Below are 13607 nucleotides of genomic sequence, written 5' to 3'. Positions count from 1 at the left end.
TTCTGTTCGTATATTTTATTTTGAATCACTTGCACCATGCAATGCTATCAGTTCCTCAACAAGAGCTTGAACCATAGCAGTAATATAGTTTTAATTTAAATTTCTTATGCAAAGGCATTGATTAGAGCACAATTGAGTCAATTATAGTACACATATGATTTGGTATACAATTTCTCATTTCAGAAAAGAGACAAAAGATCGTTGTTTATTCACATTTAAGACCGATTAAAGCTACTCTCAAATGTGACTTCTAACTATTGTATGTATAGATTAATTCTAAATCTTGGTTAAGTACAATGCACCTGTAGGAAAGGTAGACTGATAACACGAATAAACGTTTGCACAATGATATCAAGTTCAACAATAGAAATGCATCTTTATTATGGACTGGACTAAAACGATTACACTTGGGTTTTTTAAATATCTAACAGTTGTTTGCTGGTCCCAACGCATGTTACAAATTGAATAATTATATGATTTGTTTGTATGTTAAATACTAATGTATATCAAGATTAACGTATGGAGATAAAATATTAAATGCATCTTTTCAATTCCAGATAAATAGTCACAAAGCATTTGATTTGATTGAGGCACAAAACATTTTTGTTCTTGAAGTTTGCATATTTATTAATTCAAAAGATACCAATTCCACGTAAGGATAAAATAGAAGTCTGTTGAAAACTTCCAGCAAGAATATTTTGAAAAAAGTCTAAAAATGGACAAGAACTTATCGTGAAGAGGAAGCCGGGTTCATCTTTTACATGCTAACGGATTGAGTTCATTGATTTATCATTTTAAAAAACCCTATCAAATGATGTCCCATCCCACTGTAGATTCTTTATTATTATTTTTGTATTTTTAAGCTAGAAAATATTATTTAGAAAAAAACGGGTCAAATGGCAACCCTTGTCAAAGATGCATGAAAACCGACCAAGTGTGGTTGAATATTAATAAGGTTGTGTGCTATTTAATCTGTTTAATGTTTAGGGCATACGATACAGTTTTGATCCCACGGTGATTTTAAACCGAAAATTGGCATATCAGCCATTTTGTATGAACACTTCGTGATTTGAGGAAAAAAAACGGCATTTTTTGCTGTATATTTATCTAATTCAAAATAAAAATTCATCGATGATCGGTCCATAAAAATTGTTACAAACATTTTTCATACATAATCAAACCAAATGTCAATTTAAAAAAGAGGGGTCAATGTACTCGTTTTCAAACTTATGATAAAATCAGTCGAAAAAATGCATTTTTTACCGATATGTCACAGTTTTACGTCGCAAAACAATTACATTTAAGTTAGTAACGTCATTACACCCTTTCCCTGTAACTGTATCGTTTGCCCTTTAATGCATACCATACTCGTCAGTGTAATTAATTTTCGTTGACACATTACCATGGTAAAATTTAGGCATACTAAGATATTTTCTCATGGAAATATGCTATGAAATAGACACACTTTGAATTGCTCGCCCAAACTCCATGACGACAGACATTACATTTGAAACTTAACATTTACAAGTTTAAAGAAAATGTATCCTATTTGTCGCTATCGGTTTTCTTAAATTCTGAAAATTTCTAGTCTTCCCTTCACGGATTATTTTATTAAATCATATCAACTGTTTCATTGATATTTCCAAAATTCTTCAGACAATTACATATATTAAGAGGAGCTAATTAGTTAAAAGAAAGCAGAAGATAACCGCCTGTTTGCTCATTGATCAATATAAATTGTTTCATATATATTACAAATTGTAGATTATACTAAAATTTATAGAAGCTGTAAGATGATATGATTTCACAATCTAGCGTGCAAAGTTTTATTATTATATAAAGCAAAATAATTTGAGATAACCTTGTTCCAGTTGTTGTTCTACAATCTCTATTGTTATCAGTGTTCCTTCGGCTCTATCAAGTTTTCGGCTGTATTTTTGCATCAACATTTTCTGAAGTCTGATAATATTTGGTATAAATCGCAGAACTCTCAGATGATGATCCTAAAAGCAGTGAAACAAAAAAGTTAAAACGATAATCGCAGGTATGACAATATAATGCAGAAAAAATAGTTAGCAATTGGTTTGATCACTTACAAATTTTTTAAAAATTATTTGTGTGAAAAGTAAAACAACAAAAATACCGAACTCCGATGAAAATTCAAAACGGAAAGTCCGTAATCAAATGGCAAAATCAAAAGCTCAAACACATCAAACGAATGGATAACAACTGTCATATTCCTGGCATGGTACAGGCATTTTCCTATGCAGGAAATGGTGGATGAAACCTGGTTAAAGTTTGAGTTAATGTCAAATCCTTCGGACTTAAATTTTTATGTTTATGACTAGGAATGTTAAAATAGATCATTTTAAATTATACAAAAATTCTGTCTAAAATTGTTTGAATATCATTTTAAATTACAGTTCACTTCAAATCAATCAAAGCATATGCCAACATCACATATGCATTTATATACAGAAAATGGTCTGTAACAAAAGTATATATATATATATTAGAACGAAGCCAGTCAGGTCTCAATACAAATGTACCCCTTGACATAACTGTGACCAAAACTATCTAAGAGGGCACACTACTTTTATAATGTTCTATTCTACGTCTGTCACATTTAAGTCAAGTAAATTCTAAATCACAATCAATTTAAGTTAATTGGTGTTCAAAAAGAAGTTAACTATGATGCCAGGCGTTGCCTAGTTATTACATCCACATTAATAGGTAGAATTAAATAAATTTGCTGCTGCTCTGATAATTAGAAAAACAAATTGAAATAGCGAAAATGAAAATCGGTTAATGGTGTAAATATAGCGAAAAAATTCGAGGAAACTCTTTTTAATTTGCATAGTTCTATGCAAAAACTAATGCAAGGGAAGTTCTTCATTCATACTATTTACAATCGTCCAGAATTAAAGAGGTATGTCATTCTCCAAAAAAACAAAACAAACTGCGGCATCATATGTGTTTTGCTAATATATTCATACCAAATGGTGTAAAATTCAGAATTTAACCTTATTTCAACGGGAATGGAATAGTAGAACAAAAAACAAAATCTTTTGTCGCCTAAGCGAACAATTAATTCCTTTTAACCTGGCCGTGTACCTTATTTCGTAATTTTGGAGAGAATTTTCATAAAAAAATGAAGGCTGAAGACACAAAAGAGATTGTCAACCTGATAAGTCAAAAACGAACAGTAGTCTACAAAACACAACATAGAAAACTAAGGACCAAGCAACACGAATCTAATCGGACACCAGAGGTTATCTTAGGTGATCCGGAAGGATACGCATATTCTGCCCCACATTTGGCATCCGTTTTGTTGATCATGTAAGTTTAAATCCGGTGACAGGTCTAATTCGGTAGGTCACATTCGAGGAATAGAGATCAGAGTTGCGGTTACAACAATTGGGACATATCCTTCACCAACTGTGAGACATATATTCCATAACTGTCAACCAACGGTTATTGAACAGATCACATTTTGGGCAAACATATAATTTGAAAATAATACAGGTAAACCAGTGTCGTAATTGCATATGCCTTGCATTATAAGCCCCATAGAAATTTCATATATGCTGATACACATTATCTTATCGTATATACAGAGAAATATCTAATTGAAATAAGTTATCCTGTTGAAGTTAAGGAAATAGCAATAATCTAGTTCTCTTATTTTCTCAAGAAAATAAATGTTAAGAAATAATAGCAGAAACAATTATTTCTGGAACCTATTTGTCCTGGTCTTTTTGAAAGAAATGTAATCTCAGAAAAAAATCACGATTGATATACAGAACAGTCTTAGTTATAATATAAATACAAAACAACCATTTTAATAACTAGGATATTATCGTACCTCCATCAAGAACAGATGCAGTAGTGGACACGTCTTTTCTTTAGTATTTAACATCTGGGTCAAATGGTCAATTGATATCCAAGATCTGAATCTCCAAACTTCAGGGATTTCTTGGAGATTTTTGTTATCATCAATGTTTGTTTGGTCATCTTTTTCATGCAGTAACAAAACCAATGGAAGAGCTCCTAAACAATTACATTTAAACTATGATGTTTGGTAAATTTGTAAACATTGTAAATGAGAGATCGAATGTTTTATCTTTTCAAGAATATTTATAGTTATAAGTTTGTGATAATGATTAAACATGTGAGCAAAATGCAAAATATTAAAAAAAAAAACAGATTTATCCTTTTTCCTTATATGAAATACGCTTCATAACTTCATGTTTATATAAAGATATATAAGGTTTTCAATCTATCATACTACAAAAAACAATAATTATTACCCATCCTCTTGTCACCAGCAATCTTATCGTTGCACTTCTGCAGGACGTTCTCAATATTCTTAAATTAAATAAAATACATATACGTTCAAATGGTATGATGTAGCATGCATCAGATAATCCATCAAAACCGATTCCAAACGAAAGTCAAGTATATCACGATCTTTGATATTTGACAAAGACTATATCGACATGTTTTGTTCTGAATGCTAGAAAAGAACGACGACTTATAAAATTGGAAAAACTCGGATTGAGAGACTTACGACAGAGTTCATATTCACAATAACAAATGATAAAAAACAATTACACGATATACTCCTGGCTTTAACGATCACTAGAATACTGCAGTAATACACATGAAAGGTTTTTTTAAACTACAAAAATAAACAAATTGTTTCGCCGTAACGTTGAATATCGAAAATATATCGTAATAATATCTGAAATACGGTTTCAATCTTTCAATGTATCAAAAATGTTTGTCCTTAATGCGTCTTTAATGAAAATACACAGGAGATTAATTGATATTTAACTTTCAGACAAGATTAGAAATATTTTGAATAGGAGATTTATACAAACTGATAACATTCTCGGGATACTTTTGTGCAAAAAAGTAATTGATAGTAATATAAATATATAGCGGTTTCTTCCTTACATCACCAAGTAGCATTTGATTTATTTTAATTTTAAGTTTTTTACTTTGGACATCAGTGCCAAGAAATTCATTTGGTATGCCTATTTGATGCATTCTATAATTACAGTTTTGTTTTATTAATTTGTATTTCTTAGCAAATACAATTTACTCTAGTGAAATAGTAAAACATTGTTCGACGTTTGCAGTACAAATAAAGATTGAATTACTCAATTTTCCTCCCATACTTGTTTCATTTTTGTCTACACATTTTAGCTGAGAATAAACATGAATAATATATATAATGCATGTGTGAGTTACTGTTCCTTTTGTTTTAAACCTGTACTGTTAACTGGCCAATTGCGAATTCATATTGTAATAATACAAAGCACAATACCGGACTGTTGTTTTCATATATAGTTATTTAGACGAATTATATATACAGAATGTGTTTTCAGCCTTGTATCACAATCCCTGGTGATCCGATGGATAAAATCTGTTGTAGAGTCGTCACTGGTTCAGACGTACTTATAATATACATTATTTCTTTGAATGCATCTTACATTAATTTGTAGGATCCTTTACAATAGATAATTCAGCTGATCTGTAACAATTCCATCTTCATGCCTCATATATCATGTACTGTGTTACGACGCTAGATTAAAACTGACGAGGAAAGGTAACACCCGGCCACCGAAAGCTTTATTATTGTAGAGCCTAGGTGGTAGAGTGGTCTAGCGCTAGATTAAAATATATATATATATATATATATATATATATATATATATATATATATATATATATATATATATATATATACAAGTCTCAATTGAAAACAACGTTCACACGTGTGCATGCAAAACAAATTTCTTGTTAGAGGGATCTAAATACAGCACAAACATTTTCCAAAAAAGTGAAAAAGTATATTTTAACAAAACGCATTTGACTAACAAGTCGAACAACAAATGTTCTAAAACCCTGCTAACTGCCATTGGCGATTGCCAAATAAACGGATCACAAGGTGTAATAAATGGATCTTAACTATAAATTTAATACCAAACATAAAACAATAAACTTGCGGCAAAGATGGTATACCGCAAACAAAGGTGCAAAGATTTTTTGTACACCATATCCGGATTTCGACAATTAATGTTTCTTCAGTGATGTTAGGAATCGAAAAGGTTATTGGAAGGCCACATAATTTACCTCAATTTAGGATAGACTCTTGAATTTTGAAGAGTCAAAATAGGATGAACGGATCAATTAAACCGGAAGGCAAATATAATATATATATAGTTTAAAAATAAAAAACACAAAAAATTACATTATAAATCGAACATTGTTTCTGTTAGCGGTTCGTCAGACAAAATTGTTATCGTTAATAGTAACGACTTGTGACGTTACCTTATCGACTAATTGATAGAGTTAGAGTTCACAAACAGCAGATAAAGGACCCGTCAATTAGGAATTCTCCATGTTCTGAACTCTTTGACAAATGTGGAAAGGGAAAATTTGAAATATATTCCTTTTTTAAGATAGAAAGATAAAATTCCGCGTGAAGCCAAGGAACACTATTTTATTGAACTGTACAATCCGACTTTAAATAGGAAGTGAAATTCGGTCCGTGAATATGATTCCGTAATATATACAAACTAGTGCAAGACGTTACTATTAGGTAACGTCACAAGTCGTTACTATTAACGATAACAATTCTGTCTGGTGAACCGTAGGAGATGCGGTGAAAGTGCTAACAGAAACAATGTTCGATTTATAATGAGATCTTTTGTGTTTTTTTATTTTTAAACTATACTTTCTGTACCAAGGACTTTTTATTTATCACTATATATATATATATATATATATATATATATATATATATATATATATTATTCGTCTAAATAACAGCCCAACAATATATATATATATATCCATAATTAAACGAACTATTTCATTGTTATCATGTATATTTGTTATGTAAAATATCTTAATAAATCTTGTTTTCTCTTCGCAGATCTAGCAACCAATAAAATTTAACCCAATTTTAAATGCCTTTCTAAGACTGTTCATATCGTCTTATACTAAATCAGCTAGGCGTTTCACTGATTGATTCGTCAATCTGGGTGCACACGATCTATTCATTTGTTGTTTATGGCTTTGAAGTAGCTTTTAGTAACTGTGAGCACTCTTGTAAAGTGATTTGCGTCTATTGTTTATATCTTAGTTTGTTTGTGCTTCGTACCGATCTAAACCTTTTAAATCTTATCTTTTTTATTTTATTTTAAAGTTGTGCTCTTCCCTAGGTTATCTAGTTTCTTTTATCCACGTCAATTTAACTTTAGTGAATAGTTGTCTTATTGGCAATCAAACCTCATTTCTAAAAATAGGAAAAATGCTAATTTATGTATTACAGAAATGGCAAAATAATATGCACATTACCTGCAACACAGGAAAAATGAATTTCTGGTCAAATAAATCCTCCCATTCACATCGGCTTTTTTCGGTGCTCAATTTGCACAATTCGTCAGGATTATTTTCTCCTGAAATTTTATACAAATATAGATAGAACATATTCACTACATAACTCATGGATATTTTATTTAATAAAACCATCGGTGTTCATCAATTCATTGCAAGTTATTGCAAAGAGAAGTGTTCTACATAAGAAAATGCCTGTACCAAGTCAGGAATATGATAGTTGTTATCCATTCGTTTGATTTGTTTGAGCTTTAGGTTTTGCCATTTGATTAGGGACTTTCCTTTTTGAATTTTCCTCGGAGTTCAGTATTTTTGTGATTTTACTTTTTAAACTGAACAGAAAGTCAATGAACCAGGGTTATGTTATAGAAAATCTTGTAATTGTTTAAAAACGTTCATCGGAAGATACCAAGACCTTGTTGATAAATATTCTGCATCAACTTCATAAAATAAAACATGATGATCTTGAAGTATATATTCTATGTACTGACGTTGTTTATCATCTAAATTACGTGTAAAAGTGTTATTTTGCTTATTTTTGTGAATTATTAACCTTTACTGTTTAGTTCATTTTGTGGTAATTCCCTTTTGGCGTAGCCCGGTGTCATATGATATTTTGAACCCCCTGAAAAGTGAACCCGGGGTCAAAATACCGTATGGAAAATTGACCCCGGGGTCATTATACCGCATGGTATTTTGACCCCGGGGTCATTTTTCCCATATAGTATTTTGAATCCCACCATGGAAAATTGAATCCCGCCTGTTTTAGATAAATAGTATAGCAGATTATCTAAAGTACAATTTTAAATTGGAGGTCTATAGTAAGAGGTTCAATATACCATGGCAGGGGTCAAAATACCATGGATTAGTAAAAATTTCAAAACATCTTTTCCAGCCAGTTAAATACATATAAACTACTAATTGGAGCATTATTACCTTATAAAGGAGTTAGAATAGCTAGAATTTTTGAAATTAGAGGTCTGTAATAGGAGGTTCAATATATCATGGCAGGGGGGTTAAAATACCATGGCTAAGTAAAATTTTCATAACACATATTGTCCAGCATGTTAAATACAAACAATCTACTAATTGGAGTATTTTTACTTTCAATAGGAGTTAGAATAGCAAGAATATTTTGAAATTAGAGGTCTATAGTAGGGGGTTCAATATACCATTGCAGGGGGGTAAAAATACCATGGATAAATAAAAATTTCAAAACAGCTTTTCCAGCCTGTTAAATACATAGAAACTACTAATTGGAGTATTATTACTATATAAAGGAGTTAGAATAGCTAGAATTTTTGAAATTAGAGGTCTATAGTTGGGGGGTTCAATATATCATGGCAGGGGGGGGGGGGGGTCAAAATATCATGGCTATGTAAAATTTTCAAAACATCTTTTTCAGCATGTTAAATACATACAAACTACTAATTGGAGTATTATTACTATTTTTAGGAAAAAGATTAGCTAGATTTTTGAAATTAGAGGTATTTAGTAGGGGGTTCAATATACCATGGTAGGAGGGGTTTAAATACCACAGCTAGGTAAAATTTTCAAAACATCTTTTCCAGCATGTTAAATACAAACAAACTACTTATTGGAATATTATTACTATATTGAGGAGTTATAATAGCTAGATTTTTTTCATTAGATGTCTATAGTAGGGATTTAATATACCATGGCAGGGGGGTCAAAATACCATTGCTAAGTAAAATTTTCAAAATATCTTTTCCAGCATGCTGAATACATATAAACTTCCTAGAGGAGTATTATTACTATGCAAAGGAGTTAGAATAGCTAGAATTTTTTTAATTAGAGGTCTATAGTAGGGGGTTCAATATACCATGGCAAGGTACATACAAATTACTAATTAGAGTATTTTCTACTTTATATAGGAGTTAGAATAGATAGAATTTTTGAAATTAGAGGCCTATAGTAGGGGGTTCAATATACTATGGCAGGGGGCTCAAAATACCATGGATAAGTAAAAATTTCAAAACAGCTTTTCCAGCCTGTTAAATACATATAAACTAATAATTGGAGTATTATTACTATATAAAGGAGTTAGAATAGCTAGAATTTTTAAAATTAGAGGCATATAGTAAGGGGGTTTAATATACCATGGCAGGGGGGTCAAAACACCATGGCTAAGTAAAAATTTTAAAACATCTTTTTCAGCATGTTAAATACATACAAACTACTTATTGGACTATTATTGCTATGTACAGGAGTTAAACATAGCTAGAATGTTTAAATGAGAGGTCTATAGTAGGAGGTTCAATATACCATGGCAGTAAAGTAAAGTGAAGACACCAGTACTTATTCATCCCCCCAATGTGTTGTTGTGATGTGGTAATGTTATGTCTTTCTTTTTTGCGTATGTGCTTTGTCTATATGCCATTTGTTTCTTTGTTGACATATTTATTCGTTTTAATATTGATTAAGATAAATGGCACAATGTTGACTGCTGTATCCAATTTTTTTTTACATTTATACCTATTAAATTCTGTTTGTTTTGTTCCACATTGATTTCATCAAAAAGGAATTTTATGCGACTGTCATATAGAGCGATCTTTAGCTAGCTATAACACCTGGTTTAATTCAAAATTTTCCCCATAAGGAAATGCATATACCAATTCAGGAATATGATCGTTGTTTTCCATTCTATTGTAGTGCCTAAGCATTTGATTTTGCCATTGGATAAGGGACTTTCCGTTTTGAATTTTTCATGGAATTCGGTATTTTCGTTATCATATTTTTAAAAAGTATAGCATGTAACAGAAAAATTGGAAACATATTTCAAGTCAGTTTGAGATCGAAGGTTTTGTTGCAACAACTATAAAAACAAAATTTTTAATTGTAAATGTTCACCTATCGCAGCTGATGTATGCATCATTACAATATCGTTGAGTATAAAATGTATCATAAGAAAAATGTCATCTTTTCCTTTTCCTAAGATTTGATGAAGTGACTCAATATCTAAATTAATATGTTCCAATAAGAACTGAAACACTTCCGTTTCCTGTATATCTGGCTCTGTTTTAATAATCTGCTGTACTGCCTGCAAATAAGATGATCAGCACGTGGTAATATTTGTCAAATTAAAAGATAACAATATACATAAGTACTGCAACCACATAAATAAAATCGAAAATATTATCAAAATACAAACAAAATATAACGATTCATTCAAAACTGAAGTGTAGACCAAATATTGATATGTAATACACAAGTATTAAAATGAAAGAAGCATTATTTTGACAATGGATGATGATAATAAATGGCTGTTAACATTGTCTCGTGTAATATATTGAGTTCTTAGTTTACATTGTCAAACCAGGAATACTCATCACCGAAAGAGTCATATGTAGAATTTTGAATGACATTTGGCAATGAAAAAGACCCACTTTTACTGAGAAGTGCCATAAAAATAAAAATAAACTACATAAAAATATATAAGACAACAAACTTTTGAAAACTTTAACAAATGTGTAAATAATCAATTTCCTTATAATTTTCACTTATTACAGCACTGGTTTTATCTTTGGGAATATTACGCGTCTTATCTTTCAATTTTAGTTACACTTTAATCATGTTAATATAATCATGATAATAAAAATTCCATATTTCACCATATTTTGTTTTTGAAAACATTATTGCCAATATTAAAGATATATAAATCTTGGAAAAAAGATGATAGTCTTTGAACAATAGTTATATTCGAATTTTTGTGGCGAAATTGTTAAATCGTTTCAAACTTCTTATATGGATGATTGTGATAAAAACGTTCTTTCCGATTTCGCATGCGTTTAACATTAATAACTTTTGCATTGGACCTATAATTGTATTATCTCACTTTCTAAATTGTACTACGCTGATAGCAATAAAATATAATACAGATTTTACTTTATACCTGGACGTTAGAGTTTGCTGCAATGAACATTGACATGTGTGTCAACAGTCGAATAATTGCAAATGAACCTCTGCTCAGATTGTTTCTAGGTGTAACAATATCTGTTGCTTTCAGACTGTTAGCTCTACCAAGAATGTGTCCTTTTGCGGCAGCCTCGCTATATAGACATACAAATATATGAAAATATAAACTATAGTTACTTCGATCTATTTGCATATATGTTTTTGTAAACAAATTGTATTGTGTAGTATTTTATCAAAATGTTATCTAAATTGTATCTTCATGGAGTATCAATTAACATTCTAACTTAAAAGATGAGAGCCCTCAACAAAAAACAAGCAAAAAACTAAAAAGTAGCAAAAAAGTACCATTCTATAGTAATAAACACAATGAACAAATCAGATACGATATTTTCATTTATATATAAAAAAAAGTTTAACAAAAATACCGACTCCAAGTATGATTCAAAAAAGAAAATTCCAGCAAAATTGAAAACATCAATAGCTATCAATCAACATAACCAGTGAAAAACAACTGCCATAATCCCGATTTTGTTCAGACATTTCCAAAAAACATTATGGGTTGAAAAACTATCTAAACAACCCAATCGTATGACACTTGTTTATAGTTTCGTTATATTGATAAAATTTGGAAAGCAACCCAAATAGACAGAATAGGTTTATTTAATAATAATTGGCACCCAGCAGCCAACAGAATACAACAAATGTAATAAAAAAACCATTAGAATGACTAGAACAGGGTAGAGTTGACAAAAAAACCCGCATTTTCATGAAAAGGTAATAAAGGCAAGATTGGTCAACTGCCATAAACAAATGAGATGACATTCAAAATATGCATTTTTAACATATAACTCGAAAAAACACAATACCAAAGTCAAACAAAAAATAAGGAAAAGATAAACAACTACATGTATTCACAAAAAGTACACACTTTTAAGATTAAGAAACATGTCCTATAACATCATGTGTAAGTCAATCGGTATGATCGCTACCAAAGATTTGCTCCACACTGTACTTTTTAGGGTTTCAAAATGAAATTCTTTATCTAAACCTTTGTATTGATATACAATAATTCAAATCAACTCTAAACATATCATTGTTCACTTGAAGAACTTTAATGTGAAAGCATATCAATCATGTTGATAGATATGAGAAGATGTGGTATGAATTCCATTGAGACAACTCTTCATCCAAGTCACAATTTGTAAAAGGTCATTATAGCTCAAAGTACGGCCTTCAACACAAAGCCTTGACTCACATCGAACAGCAAGCTATAAAGGACCCCAACATGACTAGTGTAAAACAGTTCATACAGGATGAGATTACATACTGTTTGGCTCCTAAGACGTAGTATATGCATGATCTTTTCAATGATTTAAATAATATAAGAAACACAAATAAAATTAAAAGAAATAACAGTCGACAACATAATCATATTAAAGTTAGAGTTTCTTAAACTTCACAAGTTTTTCTGAATTAACTTTTAAAAAAGGTGAATTGATACATTTTCTTTGTTTTTAATACAATGCCAAATTTACCTTGATGCCTGTTTGTTTGTTGTCAGTAAAATGTGGCTTTTTCCTCCGATCTTTTCTCCACAAAAACACGTATATTCAAAATAAGCCTTTCCACACTAATAATAGAAAAAGTCCTTAATGCAACTTTTTATTGATTTTGGTATAAAATAAAAGTTATAACTGAGTTATTGGAAATGTATATATATATTAGGGTTGAAGAACAAATATCGTCTATTAGTTAGCTTTGTACATATTAAAATTTTTGTGAATGCGAATTTTATATATAAATGGTTCCCAAGTATACGATTTTAGCCAATGGTATTCCAAGTGCAGAGAAAGTAAGGTAAATAAGATTGCTGAATCTAACTAATATTGCATTTCGTACGCTTACATAATAAGCAATAAAAGATTGACAAAAACCCATTCCTTCTCATATAATCAGTATTAACATGAATAAACATAAAAATATTTTGAAGATATTATTATGGCACCCTCAACGGAGTTGGGGTGGCATATTGTTATTCTACGTTTCTTTTTTTCTTATAATGGCACTCTCAACGTGTAAATGAAGCAATACAAAATAAAGTAACCAATGAGAGGGTTCCAATGTCAAATGTGTTACGTATTGTTTATCTACCATGGGGATTTACTAGAATTTATTTTTTTTTGTTTTTTGTTTTTGTTTGTTTTTTTAATTTTCAATGGTTATTTTACAGGAATTGTAGGCATGCAATGATAGTTAGCAAT

At 30.4% G+C, this 13607-nt stretch overlaps 1 protein-coding gene across 10 annotated transcripts in view; it reads right to left on the bottom strand.

Annotated features, from left to right (window-relative positions):
• LOC127724635 (E3 ubiquitin-protein ligase rnf213-alpha-like) overlaps nucleotides 1–13607 on the bottom strand; it is a 1011139-nt gene that overhangs the window by 11440 nt on the left and 986092 nt on the right. For all 10 annotated transcript variants that reach the window (XM_052231639.1, XM_052231642.1, XM_052231640.1 and 7 more), the window contains 7 exons: nucleotides 12882–12976; nucleotides 11324–11480; nucleotides 10282–10471; nucleotides 7372–7472; nucleotides 4311–4368; nucleotides 3866–4050; nucleotides 1862–2003 (listed from right to left, as the gene is read on the bottom strand). In XM_052231639.1, the coding sequence (XP_052087599.1) occupies nucleotides 1862–2003; nucleotides 3866–4050; nucleotides 4311–4368; nucleotides 7372–7472; nucleotides 10282–10471; nucleotides 11324–11480; nucleotides 12882–12976 (928 nt within the window). The remainder of the gene's footprint in view (nucleotides 1–1861; nucleotides 2004–3865; nucleotides 4051–4310; nucleotides 4369–7371; nucleotides 7473–10281; nucleotides 10472–11323; nucleotides 11481–12881; nucleotides 12977–13607) is intronic.

The sequence above is a fragment of the Mytilus californianus genome, unplaced genomic scaffold, assembly GCF_021869535.1.
Source record: "Mytilus californianus isolate M0D057914Y unplaced genomic scaffold, xbMytCali1.0.p SCAF_14, whole genome shotgun sequence".
NCBI classification, from domain to species: Eukaryota; Metazoa; Mollusca; class Bivalvia; order Mytilida; family Mytilidae; genus Mytilus; species Mytilus californianus.
Note: the sequence above shows the minus strand (reverse complement) of the source record. Positions and strands in the feature narration are given on the sequence as shown.